Below are 17,500 nucleotides of genomic sequence, written 5' to 3'. Positions count from 1 at the left end.
GATGTTATTAGAGGTCAAGGAGGTCAAATATCACGAAAAGGCGAAGCAACCAGAGCATCGGTGGCTGGCAGAGGAACCTCCCTCCGATTGGGCCACCAGAAGTAGAGGTGAAAGGAGAGGCTGGTGCAGCGGGGTGCCCGAGCCTCAGAAGGATAATTGGCGATGCAGCAAGGCCATTGATATCAGCGTGAACTTGTTATCAGATGCCGTTATCGGGTTACAGCCGTAGCCCTTTCGCCGTGGCTTCGCGAGCTAGCACTGTAAGTCAGATGCTGACCACCGGTTCGCGTTCCTTTTCGTGTTGGGATCAAGTTACCGTGCCCTGGCCAAGAACGCTAGCATTGAAGAAGGGAGAGAAAAGTTCTACCTCCCCATCTTCGGTTTATGTAAACGACTAGGGCTCCTTGCATTAGGAAGTATTCGGATTCTAAATGTTTATTATTATTATCACTGGCAATACTCGTGCTCCTCACGGGATGTAACAAATGTTTTATGATTTTCATTAATCACTGATGGTGTGGATATTAAAGTGTCTATGCGAATCCATCCCATGATCAATTGCTATTAGTGTTGCAATGGTCGACTTATCTTGTCTGAATCATGACTGATTTATTATTGTATTCATAGCTTCAAAGCGATGGTGATTGGAGTAGATTAGCTCCCCTGATCAGCGAAGCCTTATTTAACTATCAGTCATATGATAACCACACATATGATGGTAAAAACCCTTATAACTTTGGAACCAGCCAACCATTTTTTTTAATGAAATTAAACATGAAGACGCAGGCCATTAGTCCCTTCATGAATTCAAAAGAGAAAAAAATCAACTCGATTTTCTGCGAAAAACATTTCGCTGTGATTTTGTAATTTGTAACTGCTATTTTGTAGACCCTTCCTCGGAGTATGTAATAAAAAAGGTTTCATTGAAATATTCCCAGAACTTTGGGAGATATGGATGTTTATGCATTGGAGAATCAAACACTAAAACCCTTATAACTTTGGAACCAGCCAACCATGTTTTATGAAATTGAACATGAAGACGCAGCACATTAGTCCCTTCAACTTAAAAAAAATTAACTCGAATTTGTGAAACATTTCTCGCTGTGACTTGGTATTTTGTACTGCTATTTTGTAGACCCTTCCTCAGAGTATGTAATGAAAAAAGTTTCATTGAAATATTCCCAGAACTTTGGGAGATATGGCTGATTATGTATTTTGACCATCGGGCCCCGTAATGACCTTGACCTTTGACATATCCAATATAAATGTTGCACACAATAGGCTATCGTGTGTCTACATCTACCTACAAAGTTTGGTTGAAAATTACTTAGCGGTTCAGGATTTATCGCAGTTCCTATATTGTGACATACATACATGCATACTTACGGAATGGAACAATCGCAAACGTTCCCGCTGGATGACGAATTAAATTATAAAAAACGTATCAGTAAAATAAAATAACAATGAACAGCACACATTCCCTGAACAGTAATGTAGCGTAGGGGAAAGGGAGAAAAAAAGTGACACCGCGTGGATTCGAACGTACGTGATTAGAACTGACATGATGAAGCAAGAGTGTCCTAACCAACTGGCCTACAAATAATTTGCAAAAGTTTCAGGGAAAAATACAGCTACGACATTACAAAAACCATAGGCAATGGATGTTCCGTTTGCCATTCCAATAAGTAACAACGATAACAACTTGATAGGTTTGAGAGTAAACTTGATTTGACATGATACTGTGTTGTCTAAAGTGTTTATTGGATTCTCGGGCAGTTTTATCCCGGACGGCTGCATGTCGAGTTTCAGGGGTGCCTAAGGGCTTCCGGCGGTAGGTAAAAATATTTAATGTTCAAATAAATCCACTTAATTAAAAAAATAAACACATTAGACCCAGCCAGTCCTGATCGAGGTGGCCTCCACTATGTCCATGCAAAAGGAATAACGTGAAAGTTGCCCAGTACCACAGAAATTAGCAATTTCGTGTGACTGAGGCTACCAGTACCTGTATTAATATATGAATTATAATTGGCAACGGTAAGCGATTTCACACAGATTAGCGCGGGACAAATATTGACAGAATTTTTTTTTTTTATCATAACTGCAATGTTCTTCTCCCCCCCAAAAAAAACCAACAACAACGCAACACCTCCTCCCTCCCCAACCCCTGAGAAGAACAGGTCCGACAAACCCCTGCGTCACCCAGTAAGCTTTTTTTTAAAATTAACGACGCCAATGGAATTTGATCTCCGGCCTGCCTCGGACACTTTCGTTTTGTCACGTTAGGAGAGCAATTTACCAACTTATCTATTCTGCGTCTTGACAGTTCGCGTGAGTGATATTTTAGTGACTTTTGTGACATATAGACTGACCGGAACAAACGCAAACGTCCACCCTCTGGGTGACGAACAACAACACATTTGCATTCAAACGAAGTAGTTTGTTGATCATAGTGCAATTATCCCGTTTGACTTGTGTCTGTTCTCAATATGACTAACATATATATGTACTCATTTCTCCCAAATGGGTAAAGCTATTGAAACTCACTTTGGCTATGAGCTCGAGGTCCATGGGAATAAACGCTCATAATTATGTCCTGCGGATTGATGACCCTGGTGTCACTCAAAATTATCCCGCCAGGAAATGCTATTTCGTATACATGTACTCAATTGTCTAACCGGCACGGTTGGCCTAGTGGTAAGGCGTCCGGTTGGCCTAGTGGTAAGGCGCCTAGTGGTGGGTTCGAACCCCGGCCGGGTCATACCTAAGATTTTAAAATTGGCAATCTAGTGGCTGCTCCGCCTGGCGTCTGGCATTATGGGGTTAGTGCTAGGACTGGTTGGTCCGGTGTCAGAATAATGTGACTGGGTGAGACATGAAGCCTGTGCTGCGACTTGTGTCTTGTGTGTGGCGCACGTTATATGTCAAAGCAGCACCGCCCTGATATGGCCCTTCGTGGTCGGCTGGGCGTTAAGCAAACAAACAAACAAACAAACTTAATTGTCTCCAGTAAGGACACAGTTATTTTCTCCGAATTTAAGGCCCCAGTTTGTGGTGATTGATATTGATTTGCTCTGTAGTTTGATGATCCTAGTGCCAACATTATCCCGTCAGGCATTGTTTAAATGTTTTCGTTTGCACCCACTTTTCTCCAAAACTGATAAAACTGTTGACACCACTATTAGGAAGCATGCTCATCGGAGTCGATGCCGAGAAGCTCTGAACTTTGGTGACCCTAGGTACCATATTATCCGGCCATGAAGGGTTTTAATATACTGCTGACCATACACCCGTTAGGGTCCATTATGTTCTATCAGCCCCAGATACTTTACTTGATTTTTGCTTTCGGTCCAGCCGACTCTTTTGAGCCATATCAGGACCAATCAGCCCGAGACGAAGACTTTAAATAATAAAACAACAACCACAGCACGAGATGATAAACGGAAACTATTAGGATCATTATGGTCACTTGTTAATTATTATTTTGTTACCCCTTTATCACATGCCGGCTATTGATACATGCCATATCATTATTTTTGTTATCAAAACGAATACGTTGTGTGTGTGTATTGTTAGGAAAACTCCAATCTTTTAGATTAGTTAACAATGTATCAAGAAAAATCACATATTTGAGCGAGTTTCTAGGTGACCCTCTTCGTGATTAGGGACCTAATGTACATCCTATTTGATCTTCCATGAATGGGTTCGGTTGATATTTGAATTTTCTGTAAAAGGGGTCGCTCAGATAATCGTCAAAATGTAACTGACAAGTCCAGTGGCTAACGAAGGAAAGCACCGATCACCATCAAGACTAAATCACTACCAGATGTCAGTAGGAATGTTGGTAACTGATCCACTGACCGCTATCATATGTTACTACTCGCGTACATTCCGTAGAGTACCTAGAGACCAATCTAGAGCATAATTGTATTTCATTCCCTCTGCTAGAACTGACTGGGCTTGCTAATATAAGCAAGCGTTAGTTTGTAACACATTCCCTGGCCCGTCCCAAGAGAATATGAAAGATATATATGCTACACGGAAGCGTTGTATAGACCGAAACAGTTCAAAATAATGATACTGGATTCAGACTTCAAAATTATTGTTTTCATATTAGGCCTACGAACAATAACTTACATGTTAAGAGAAATAATACATGTATTGAGAGATATTGCTTTTATTCTAGGCTACATCTCTTATGGAGGCATCTTACACACTCTCTCTCTTTCTTCACCCTCCCATCTCTCTCTCTCCTTCTCTTCCCCTCTATCTCTCTAATATTGACAACACCCCTCATATGATCACTCAACCTCTCCCCATCGCCCTCTGTCTCTCACCTTCTTACACACACTCTCTCTTTTCCCAACTCTCCTCTCTCTCTCCATCTCTCTCTCTCTTCAATAATGACACCCCCCATATATCACTCTAGTCTTATCCTCCACTCTCGAATCTCCAAACATTCGGTTAAACGTGATTAACTGGTATCGTACCCCTATGACAGATAATATTCCCTATTCTCTGCATTCTCTGCTTGCTGCATTACGTTAAAGGTTGTAATGCTCTTTTTTTTTCAAGCCACATTTCACGTCAACCAACTTTCATCAAGACGTTATTTAAAGCGTCATTGTAGAAATGACATTCGGAAATATTAGGGGAATCCCTGTCATAACATTTTTTTCTATTTGTTTCCCATCAGGCATTTTTTGTTTTAATCACAAGTAATATAATACAGACACACAAAGAGAGACACCTATAGTGACAGCCGCTCTATCATGCTAGGACTGGTGTCAGTATACTGTGACTATACGAGGATGTCAATCAATCAATCAATATGAGGCTTATATCGCGCGTATTCCGTGGGTACAGCTCTAAGCGCAGGGATTTATTTATTTTAATTTTATTTTATGCAATTTATATCGCGCACATATTCAAGGCGCAGGGATTTATTTATGCCGTGTGAGATGGAATTTATTTTACACAATACATCACGCATTCACATCGGCCAGCAGATCGCAGCCATTTCGGCGCATATCCTACTTTTCACGGCCTATTATTCCAAGTCACACGGGTATTTTGGTGGACATTTTTATCTATGCCTATTCAATTTTGCCAGGAAAGACCCTTTTGTCAATCGTGGGATCTTTAACGTGCACACCCCAGTGTAGTGTACACGAAGGGACCTCGGTTTTTCGTCTCATCAGAAAGACTAGCACTTGAACCCACCACCTAGGTTAGGAAAGGGGGGAGAAAATTGCTAACGCCCTGACCCAGGGTCGAACTCGCAACCTCTCGTTACCACTCGGCCACCCAGTCCGATGTAAGCCTCTGCGATTTCAATCTCAGTGTGGCAGTACATTAATCTGCTGACCATAAACAAGGAATGCGTCCAGCTGTCTCTCTAGCTCTCCAGTAGGTTTCTCAGCGGGCTACCTGCTTGACGACGTTAATTCTAATTGATGGCACGCGAACCGTGTAATGTATAGCCACTGCGCGAGTCGAACCGCTCTACGACTAGCTGCTCCTTTCCACGGCCCCCCACCCCCACCGCCAGCCCCACGCATCCCTCTCTCTCGCCCTTCCTCTCTCCCCCCTCCCTCTCTCCCCCCTCCCCTCTCTCCCCCTCCTTCTTTCTCTCCCTTCCTCTCTCTTTAACCTTAATTGTCAATCCGTTTTTCATTGCTAAATTCATACGGATAAATAAAAGCTTGATGATTAGCAAGAATCACCTCTGATTTGTTATTTGCACTGTCACTGAAGACTAGACCGTCAGTGAAACTTAATACAGTTCGCCACCTGTTTACCTCTTTTTATATTTTAATCCAGACAGCATTATCCACCACCACCCATTATATAAACATTCTATTTTGTGTAGTCCCGATATCAATGTTGCAAACCTTTTGATGCAGCTTTTAATAATATAAGAGATTTGATTTATACGTATTCCCTGTTTCACTCAATGAATATATATATTCCCTAAAATATCCAGGTAATATACATATTTCCTGGAATTTGGATGCCATTTTTAGACGTATTCCCTGACTTATATTTAGCATTCAAAAGGAGACACTTTGATGGAGTGAATAATCTCTCTCTCTCTCTCTCTCTCTCTCTCTCTCTCTCTCTCTCTGTCTCTCTCTCTCTCTCTCTCTCTCTCTCTCTCTCTCTCTCTCTCTTTCTCTCTCTCTCTTATAACAACAATTGCATAACAATAAAATTTACAACACAAAATTACACTGTTTGCACCAATGAAGTGAGAAAAAAATGACTTTTATATCAGCAAAATCAACAAGCCGTAATAACTCTAGTTGGCGGGATATATTTTGTTTGTTTGTTTGGTTGGTTGTTTGCTTAACGCCCAGCCGACCACGAAGGGCCATATCAGGGCGGTGCTGCTTTGACATTTAACGTGCGCCACACACAAGACACAAGTCGCAGCACAGGCTTCATGTCTCACCCAGTCACATTATTCTGACACCGGACCAACCAGTCCTAGCACTAACCCCATAATGCCAGACGCCAGGCGGAGCAGCCACTAGATTGCCAATTTTAAAGTCTTAGGTATCCCTGCCGGGGTTCGAACCCACGACCTCCCGCTCACTGGGCGGACGCCTTACCACTAGGCCACCGTGTTGCGGTTTGGCGGGATATAGTGATCCTTACATCGTTCAAAAAAAAACCAATACAGCTACCCTTTCAAACCATGTTTTTTTGCTTATTTGCTATTGTATTTGGTTGTAATATGTTATATAGAATTGTGCATGTGAAGGGATATTATATTTTTTAAATATGGAAAAAGTGAAAGCTAATTTAAAATTTATGGACAGATTAATTGATGAAAATGGCTCTCAATAACGACGCAAAAAGGAATTTTACAGGAGCAAGTGAGATTTTACAATAACGTGTTTGATAAAAATGGGAATTTTGTTGAGGAGGATGCTGAAAGTAAAGTTCTTAATTCAAATATTCCTCAGTTAAATGACGAACGAAAATATGTTTTGGAAACTGATTTTAATAATAATAATAATAATGGACATTTATTAATCGCCCCTTCTCACAAGAGCTCACGGCGATTTACATATTAATTTCTGCCGTGTGAGATGGATTTTTTTACACAATACATCACGCATTCACATCGGCCAGTAAATCTCAAGCCATTACGGCGAATATTTACTTTTTACGGCCTGTTATTCCAAGTCACACGGGTAGTTGGAGGACATTTTTTATCTATGCCTATACAATTTTGCCAGGAAAGACCCTTTTGTCAATCGTGGGATCTTTAACGTGCACACCCCAATGCACACCCCACTACCGTGTTAGAAATCGGCAGGGCGCTGTCTTTATTAAAAGATGGTTCGTCACCAGGTTTAGACGGATTGACTACAAGTTTCATGAATTTTTGTTTGGCCTAAAGTAAAAATGATGGTGGTTAATTCCCTTCAAAGTGCATTTAGAGTCGGTGAATTGTCAGATACTCAGAAAAGAGCAGTTATCACGTTGATCCATAAGGGTAAAGATTTGCCGAGAGATAGCCTTAAGAATTGGAGACCCTATATCTGTAACCAATACAGATTATAAAATGCTAGCAAAATGTTTATCGCAGCGCTTATCTGGTGTTATTTCTGACCTCGTGCCAGAAGATCAGACAGGATTTATTAAGGGAAGAAAGGCAAGTAACTTGATTAGATTAATTGATGATGTCATTAATTACGCTAATGAAAGAAATCAAGCAGGTAATATATTACTTGCGCTTGACTACGCCCGAGCCTACGATTCCATCTCAAAAGACTATGTGGTCTGGTCCTTTAAAAAAATTGGTTTTGGCGAAAAATTTGTTAAATGGATTACAGTTTTAATGACAAACACCACGAGCTGCATAAATTATATGGGTTGGATTTCGGAAGAAATAAGTGTGAATTCCGGAATCCGTCAGGGATGTCCCCTCTCACCTTTGGCCTTCGTGCTTGCTGTAGAATTATTAGCAATCAAAATCCGAAGTCACCCCAATATTAAAGGATTTGCCTTACCAGATGTAGGTTTTGCAGAACAAACATCGCGTATCTTGAAAATGGCTATGTACGCCGATGACATAACTGTTTTACTTCAAGATAAAAACGACATGGAAACGGTTTTGAAAATCATTGATGATTTCTCCAATATATCTCGCTTAAAATTAAATAAAAGTAAAACGGAAGCAATGTGGTTGGGATCGCGTATAAACTGTCAAGAGAAATATTGCGATATTAAATGGAATACCCAGGTTAAAATCATGGGAATTAGTCAGTTTTAAAAAGGACATCCCGGCCTCTGAAATTATGGAAAATTGGTCCAAAAGACTTGAAAAAGTTGAACAAATCATTTGCAGATAGTCAAGAAGAAATTTAAGTTTAAGCGGCAAATTATGTATTATTAAGTCCTTCTTAGTTTCACAATTTGTTTACGTTATGCAGGCGCTTCTTGCCCCTGTTAAAGTTCTCGATAAGTTGAATACTATTTTGTTAAGGTTTCTCTGGAAAAGGAAGTATTCAAATACAAAAGCCGAAATGTATTGTGTAATGTGGTGGAAGAAGGTGGTATTAACATGATAAACGTCCACGATATGCAGACTTCTTTTTTACTCACATGGGCAGCAAAACTTCAACAACAAAAACATGAACCGTGGACAACGATTCCATTAAGTCTTTATCAGGTATTGGGAAGAAATTTACTTTGTTTTAAAGCCACAACACCACTAAAACTGTTCCAAGGTATTGAATGCATTCGATCAAACTTTTGGACAGAAGTTCTCTTAAAATGAATCCATAATAAAGCATTGATTTATGAGAGAGAAGATCGCTTTGGCGATCAATGTTTGTGGAACAATATAAAAGTGGTTTATAAAAATAAAAGCTTATATTTAAAAAAAATGGATAGAAGCGCACTTAGATACGGTGAAAGATATTTGGGTTAACGGAGATATGATTCCTTTTAACCAGCTGTGCACAAAGATAGGATACAGTCCCTCTAGATTTTTGTAGTACGGCGCAAAGACTGCTGTGCGAGCGCTTGCACTTCGCAAAAACACAGCCAGCCCGCGAGCAGGCGAACACAATAATGACCTTGACACACGGAACCCTGTGATCATTAACCCCTCCGCGAGAAAGTTTCGCATGCTGATAGTCCAGTCCAAAGCGAGCGAGCCTTGCGCTGTTACATTTTGGTTACATAAATATCAGGTTAAACTAGATCACAATTATTGGCTGTTAGCAAGCAAATGTACAAAAGAAGAAAGATTGCGATTGTTACAATGGAAAATATTACATAATATTTATCCCACGAATATATTATTAAAAAAAATGAAAATTAGAGAAACAAAATTATGTACATTTTGTAAACACATTGATTATGTTGAACACTTTTTTGGGCAATGTGAGAAGTTGACGAGCTTTTGGGAAAATGTTGTCCATTATATTTTTAGAAATACAGGATCAAATGTGCACCTCTCAGAACACGATGTCTTGTTTGGTTATCAACCTAGTAATATATGCCAAAATAATAAGGTACGTAATCACATTATTTTGATTGCAAAAATGTGTATTAGTAAATATAAGTATGGTGATAGATACGATTTGAATAGTATATTGGAAAATGATGTACATTGGAAGTATGTGAGTAATGTATAAGTCGAGATGAGGTGAAGTGATATATGACGTTTGTGAATATTATGAGGGGGGTGGGAGAGAGCGGATGGACGAGAATAAGGAAAAAAAAAAGGAGAAAAAAAAGTAACCATGTATGGCTCCTCAAGTGCTTTTTGTATAAACAACCATGCAAACCACAAAAAAAGAGAAAAAAAAAAGAAACAGGTTTTCTCCAATTTAAAAAAACAAAACAAAAAAAAAACAAGTCTCTTAAGGCGAAATTACTACATTTAGTCAAGCTGTGGAACTCACAGAACGCACTGCATTTTTTTTACAGTGACCGTAGTCCGCCGATCGCGCAAAACGCAGTGAAACTGACGAGACTGTTTAGCGCGGTGGTGGTTTCGCTGTGCTGCATAGCACGCTTTTCTGTACCTCTCTTCGTTTTATCTTTATGAGCGTGTTTTTAATCCAAACATATCATATCTATATGATTTGGAATCAGGAACCGACAAGGAATAAGATGAAATTGTTTTTTAATCGATTTCGGAAATTTGATTTTGATCATAATTTTTATATTTTTAATTTTGAGAGCTTGTTTTTAATCCGAATACAACATATTTATATGTTTTTGGAATCAGAAAATAATGAAGAATAAGATGAATGTAAATTTCGATCGTTTTATAAAAAAAAAATTAATTACAATTTTCAGATTTTTAATGACCAAAGTCATTAATTAATTTTTAAGCCACCAAGCTGAAATACAATACTGAAGTCCGGCCTTTGTCGAAGATTGCTTGGCCAAAATTTCAATCAATTTGATTGAAAAATTAGGGTGTGACAGTGCCCTCTCAACTTTTACAAAAAGCCGGATATGACGTCATCAAAGACATTTATCTAAAAAAGAAAAAAAGGTCCGGGGATATCATACCCAGGAACTCTCATGTAAAATTTCATAAAGATCGGTCCAGTAGTTTACTCTGAATCGCTCTACACACGCGCACGCACACCGGCACAGACAAAACTTGACTAAATGTAAAAAGAGAGAGAGAAAGAGAGAGAGAGAGAGAGAGAGAGAGAGAGAGAGAGAGAGAGAGAGAGAGAGAGAGAGATGATAATAATGATGATGGAACTTTATTTTTCTTACAACCGGTCCTTACTTCTAATACAAATGTCTAATAAATGGATAAACAAGTAAAGCAACATGACAAATAAACAAAGTAAACGAACGAACCAGCAAACAATCGACAAGTAAGCAAACAAGCAAATAAACATAAACAACAAAATGACAAAGTAGGGAACATACAAATCAAAAGCAAAACATGCAACATATTAATTGAGGTTATACATGTAAAGTGATCGACGGTTAAAGTTCCATCCTCACCTATTCACACTTTACTGACACTATACACAACCACCAGTGTGTATAGGAAACAGGTACTTAACGCCTTCGTCCGTACGGGTTACACACTGTGTATAGCCAAACGGTACCTAATGTGGATTTCGTACGTACAGAAGTCACACAGATCCGTCTGCGTATGACCGGTACCTAAGGTGCTCCTCGTCCGTATGTGTGTATGTGTGTGTGTGTGACCTTTGATATCACACACACACACGACCTACAATTGACCAGTGGTCAGTACTCACCGAACTCTCTAGCCAAGAAACACGCCATGGCGGCGCTCTGACCAATCTTCTTGCCATTGTACACCAGGTAAGGTCCTTGTCCGAACGGGGCCTCTGAAAGGGAACAGGATTACGAACAACGCAATCAAAACTAGGCACACACTCACGCCAAACCAGAAATATCTAACAAAGGGAAGTAACCACCCTCATCAGTTTCAGACAACCACAGTAAAAGAGAGTTATGCGTAACTAGTCTTTGGGCACTTGGCAGAAAAATTAACCATTTGAATGAACGAACAATTTATTTCATAAAAGACGAAAATCTCCTGATGAAACCTCGTGATTAAACACATGAACTAAAACCATACTTTTCTTTCCTTAACTATTAGTTATACAAAATCGGATGAAAAAATTTGAAACAGAAATTCTCCGGCACATGCAATACAGGCTGGAACAAATAGTATCACACATCGGCAAGATTTGACAGGCAAATTTCAAACGCATCTTGCAAGGGGCCACCGACAATTTCACAGACACAGAGAAAGTGATTCAGGGAGACAGACAGACGAACAGAAAGGTGCACATAGAAAAGTAGCCTTACAAACAGCGAGTGCGTATATTATATCCAGAAAACCGACAAACCGTCACAGCAAAAACAAGTTTCAAACGTTCACAACCAGCATGGCGGACTGACAAGAGACTGAGAGAGAAAACCACAGCTGAGACAAAAAGCCAGCCAAGCCAAGCAGACAGAAAATACTCCAAATCCAAAAACAAAGAGACTCAGTGCTAACGTTTCAAAATTCAAAATAAAAAAACAAGAAAGGTAAGTTTTTGGAACGTTCGTTATTGACAAAACAATGTTATATTCACAGATATTTTGCCCAAGCGGGCACACAGACAAACACTTATAAAACAGAAACAGACTTACCTAGCTGGCACAAAGTTCTGCCGCTTGCAGAGAAGACACAAGCGAGACAATAATAATAATATAATTATGGAGAAAATACTCCAGTAAAACTTACAAAATTGACACGTTTTCTCCAGGCTCTAAAAACACCGCATATTATCGTCTTACCTGGTTTGTATTTTGGCCAGTCTTCTCTTGTCCAACGAATGTCTTCGAACTTTTGGCCAGCAAGCGTTAGAACAAGGCGAGACACTTCGGCAAGACCGCGAGCATCGAAGTAGCAAATTTTGATGTCAGCCATGGTTGCTCTACTCTTCTCTGTCACTTGTGCGGCACGCTAGTGAGAGTCTTTGGAAGAGTGAAACACGCTTTCACGCGCAGCAGGCTTATGTATCGACTGAACTGGTGTTTTGAAAGATGGGTACAGGCGAACCTTTTGTTAGTGGGTGTTACTGAACTGGCGTTTTGTATGACGGCTTACTAGTGCCAAAACCTAGGGTTACCATTTTCACGTAAAAATTAGTAATTAACAGTGTTAATTACTAATTTTCATTTTTGCCTCGTTTTCGGTCACAGTAGTCGGACTTTAAGAGTCCGCACTGAGAGGCTTCAACGTCCGGCAAACATAGCTCTCACACTATTTCTGAAATATCTTTTAATAGAAGGCCTTATCGAGCAAGTTATCCGACGGGAAGATGCATGCCACAGTTTTCTGCAATAGCGCTTTCCTTAACGTTATTTTGGGTATCTTAGAACAGAATAATCGACCCCGAAAACTTTCGAATCGAAGCTGTTCGTAGCAGACGGACTTTTGATCGGCTGTGGTCTCACACTTTCACAGATATCTTTCAATATAATTCCTTATTCGACAAGTTGTCGGGCAGACAGCCGTACCTCATATTTGTTTCCACTACCACACTCATAAATTTGCTTTGTTGTGTATTAGTGAAGGACAGTCGATCCGAAAATGTTCGAACCGAGAGAGGAAAAATGGAGGCCGGCCGGACATGTGCTAAAGGTCCGACCACTAGCAGACAGATCTCTTTGGTCGAGACTCACACACTTTCACAAATATCTTTCGATAGAATTCGTTATTCAACAAGTTGTCGGACAGACAGTTGTATGTCACGGTTATCTACACATGCGCTCAGCTCTTATTGTTAATTTGCATTGGATTAACGAACTATGGACCAGAACAGTTTCGAATCGAAGGATGTTTCGCTCTGGCCGGTGTAACAGTCGCGCATGCGCATTGAGCCCCCACAGTCACGAGGCACATGAAAATGTGTAATTAACGCGTGAAAATTACTAATTTTTAGTTTTGGCGCTAGTAAGCCGTCAGGAAGCGAGCCAAAACTGAAAATTATGTTATATATGAAGTCTTATATTGCGCGCGTATCTCCAGACTCGGACTCAAGGCGCAAGGATCTATTTATGCCGTGTGAGATGGAATTTTTTTTACACAATACATCACGCATTCACATCGACCAGCAGATCGCAGCCATTTCGGCGCATATCCTACTTTTCACGGCCTATTATTCTAAGTCACACGTGCGGGTATTTTGGTGGACATTTTTATCTATGCCTAACCAATTTTGCCAGGAAAGACCCTTTTGTCAATCGTGGGATCTTTAACGTGCACACCCCAATGTAGTGTACACGAAGGGACCTCGGTTTTTCGTCTCATCCGAAAGACTAGCACTTGAACCCACCACCTAGGTTAGGAAAGGGGGTAGAAAATTGCTAACGCCCTGACCCAGGGTCGAACTCGCAACCTCTCGCTTCCGAGCGCAAGTGCGTTACCACTCGGCCACCCATTATACATTAACACTTGAAAATTAGTTATTAATACGTAAAAATTAGTAATTAACACGTGAAAATTAGTAATTTTCACGTCATAATTGTAATTTTCTCGTGAAAATTAGCAACTTTCACGGGTTAATTACTAATGTTTAGTTTTGGTGCTAGTAAGCCGTCATAGTTTTGAAATAAGCTTACAGGCGAACCTTTCTGCGCGTGCGTTAGTTTCGCTCCAGCGAAGAGCTCTCTGCTTGTATGTAGGTCAAGGTCGAGAGAATTGCAATGGTGTAAAGAAGACTAAGACTGAGGGTATTTCGAGTGTGAAAGTTCGTGGCACGGTTTGAGTTGTGGTAGTTTTGTTGGGTCAGCGTTGGTAAAATGATGGTGGTGGTCGTCGTGGTGGTGGTGGTGATGATGATGTGTTTCGTGTGTGTGTGTGTGTCAGTGTGTGTCTGGGTGTCTGTGTGTGTAGTGTGTCACAGTGTGTGTGCCTGTGTGTGTGTGCCTGTGTGTGTTTGTGTTTGTGTGTGTGTCTGGGTGTCTGTGTGTGTAGTGTGTGTGTATCTGTTATAGTGTGTGTGTGGGTGTGCAGTGTTTGGATGTCATGTGTGTGTGTCACGTTGTGTGTGTGTGTGTGTGTGTGTGAGTGTGTGTGTGTGTCATGCGTGTGCCAGTGTGTGTGCCGTTTGTGTGTGTGTGTGTGTGTGTGTAGTGTGTGTGTGTGTGTACGTGTGTGTGTGTGTGTATGCCGGTGTGTGTGTGTGTATATGTGAGTGTGTGCTATGTGTGAGTAGTGTCTTTGTATATGTGTGTGTGTGTGTGTGTGTGTGTGTGTGTGTGTGTGTGTGAGTGTGTGTGTGAGCGTGCGTGCTATGTGTGAGTACGGGCATTGTGGCGTATGTGCATGCGTGCATAATATTTGTAATATGTGTGCTGTAGCTATTAAGTCTTTATAATAAGCATGTTTGGCAGCCGGTGTAACACGAGAAAATTACTACCACGAGCTTTTTACTCCGGAGTAAACATTTCGTACGAAAAAGTTACTCCCTTTACAAAAAAAGCACTCCCCCATTTCACGAGAAAATGACTCCCCAAGACAGGTGAGTTCCGAGTAAACATTTCGTACAAAAATGTTACTCCCCTGACGAATAAATAACGAATAAATTACTTCACCCAAACACAAGCAATTTAACTTCCCATGCCCGGTGTACGAAATTTTTACTCTCTTGTTCCCTGTTAGTCTTGGTGGTGGAAAGGGTGGAGGGAGGGTAGCGCGACATTCGTGTGCGCGAGATCACTTATTGGCATGATCCCTTCGCCCGCATCCCATTTTTGCGTACGAGATTTTTACTGGAAGTAAAAAAAAATGGGGAGTAAAAATTTCGTGGAGGGAGTAATTTTTTCGTGCCTTGGGGAGTTCTTTTCTCGTACGAAAAGTGTACTCGGAGTAAGAATTTCGTACGAAATATTTACTCCGGAGTAAATTTTTCGTGGAGTAAAAATTTCGTGTTACACCGGTACATGCGAAACAGCAAATTTGGCTTTTTTCCATACACACAGACGCATCTGCCGCAAAGAGCTCGGGGTCACGTATAGACTCGACAATTCCGCATACCCAACCCCACAATGCGTTATTTTAACATTTGCTTACTCACGCACTAGTTACTTGATAGTAACAGTGTTGCCAAGTGTAGGCCAAGCGCAGGCTTTAGTTATTATTATGTATGTATTATATGAAATTACTCAGTCAGTCTTTCGTCCGTACGGCTGACTTCAGTGTTTGAGAACTCAAATGATCTATAGATCTATATGAAACTAAAACTACTTGGCCAAAATTCAATTGTTAATGAATTGGAAATAGATAAATAAATAAAGGAATGACATAGTAACTAACTAACCAAATTTCTAACTAACCTACTAACTAACTAACTAACTAACTAACTAACAAACGAACAACGAACGAAAAAACGAACAAACTAACGAACGAACTAACAAACGAACGACGCAAAAACGTTTGACTGAATATCATGCTTTCGTGATTCAAGTACCAAAGAGTCTCAACCGTACCTATAATGATAATGACAGCACTTATATAGTGCAAACCAAAGTAAATTATACTCTCCGCGCTTTACATATTAACCGGCTTCAAGTCCATGAATAAAAACATACTATTTAACGTTTTAGTGTATCGCACTTCTGACTCCCAGACGTGTGCAGTGTAGTGTGACCTGATTTTGAATGCGCTACGTATCCTGAGTGACACTGGAATGTTCGCACCATGGCCGTCTTCTTCAGACAGGCATACCTTCATTACCTTGATACCCGGGAAGAGGATCAGGTCAAGTTTTAAACAAATATAATTATTTTAGTAGTCCGACTCCCGTCACTGAACCCATCTCCCTGCTCTCCATTGGTTGCTATCGTGACGTTTTGGAATTAGGGCAGGGTATTTTTTCACCCCCGTCAGGCTATATCACCCCGATCCCCCACCCCGAACCCCCGCCCCCCCCCCACCCCCACCCCTCTGCCTCCCCCCCCCCCCCACCTCCCTCTCCTCTCCATTTTTTTTCTACCATGAAGTTTGGGAATGAGGGCTGAGCACTTTTTTTGCACCGCCGTCAGGCTTTACCCCGTCTAACACCCCCCCCCCCCCTCCTCTTCCTCCGCCTCCTCCCTCTCCTCTCTATTTATTGGTGGCCGCAGGAGCGGTCATCTATTGGAATGCATTCGGAGAGGTGACATGTCTCGTTTTGTTACCGTTCTCACGAGATCAGTTACTGGTTGTGTTTTCTCTCTCTCTCTCTCTCTCTCTCTCTCTCTCTCTCTCTCTCTCTCTCTCTCTCTCTCTCTCTCTCTCTCTCTCTCTCTCTCTCTCTCTCTCTCTCTCTCTCAGTCTCTGTATATATGTCTTTGTGTCTCCCTCTCGGAGTCTCTCCGCTTCTGTCTTTCTATCTGTCTCTGTCTATGTGTGTGTGTGTGTGTGTGTGTGTGTGTGTGTGTGTGTGTGTGTGTGTGTGTGTGTGTGTGTCTCTCTCTCTCTCTCTCTCTCGCTCTCACTCTCTCGCTCTCTCTCTCTCTCTCTCTCTCTCTCTCTCTCTCTTCTCTCTCATCCGACTCCTGGCACACAGGTCAAAGCAGGGGTTAACTTGAGTGCACGTGTTCCTAGCAGGAGGGGGGTGATTCGGGTCAGAAGTGGGGTAAAGCACTTTGGACTTCAGTCTTTGGGTTATAGCTGTCAGTGGAGAAGATGCCAACATGAAATTGCACGATGCTCTACTATTTATTGTCCTTGTCTATCGGACACGAAGAAGGGAAGCTACAATCGCCCCAGCCCATATAATACTCTTTGTTTCCTGAGCCTGGACCATTGAGACGGTTACCTCATAGATCTGTTCATTCTTCATTTTGTCGGTGTCAAAAGTTATACCCCCATTCCACACAGCCGTTCTTTGTCCCGTTCCCGTACCAACCAAGGACTGCTGCCACAACAATGGAACGCTGCGCAAACGGCCGTTTTTTGGCATCTTTCAGCAGCGTCTGACCATAG

General features: G+C 41.1%; 1 protein-coding gene across 1 annotated transcript in view; it reads right to left on the bottom strand.

Moving 5' to 3' along the window:
* LOC138948753 (glutathione S-transferase 1-like) overlaps positions 1 to 12,565 on the bottom strand; it is a 45,710-nt gene extending 33,145 nt beyond the window's left edge. The window contains exons 1-2 of the mRNA XM_070320360.1: positions 12,322 to 12,565; positions 11,265 to 11,357 (exon numbers count right to left, since the gene is read on the bottom strand). Of these exons, the coding sequence (XP_070176461.1) occupies positions 11,265 to 11,357; positions 12,322 to 12,454 (226 nt within the window). The 5' untranslated portion in view covers positions 12,455 to 12,565. The remainder of the gene's footprint in view (positions 1 to 11,264; positions 11,358 to 12,321) is intronic.
* Between the last annotated feature and the right edge of the window lie 4,935 nt (positions 12,566 to 17,500).

The sequence above is a fragment of the Littorina saxatilis genome, linkage group LG15 (assembly GCF_037325665.1).
Source record: "Littorina saxatilis isolate snail1 linkage group LG15, US_GU_Lsax_2.0, whole genome shotgun sequence".
NCBI lineage: Eukaryota > Metazoa > Mollusca > Gastropoda > Littorinimorpha > Littorinidae > Littorina > Littorina saxatilis.
Note: the sequence above shows the minus strand (reverse complement) of the source record. Positions and strands in the feature narration are given on the sequence as shown.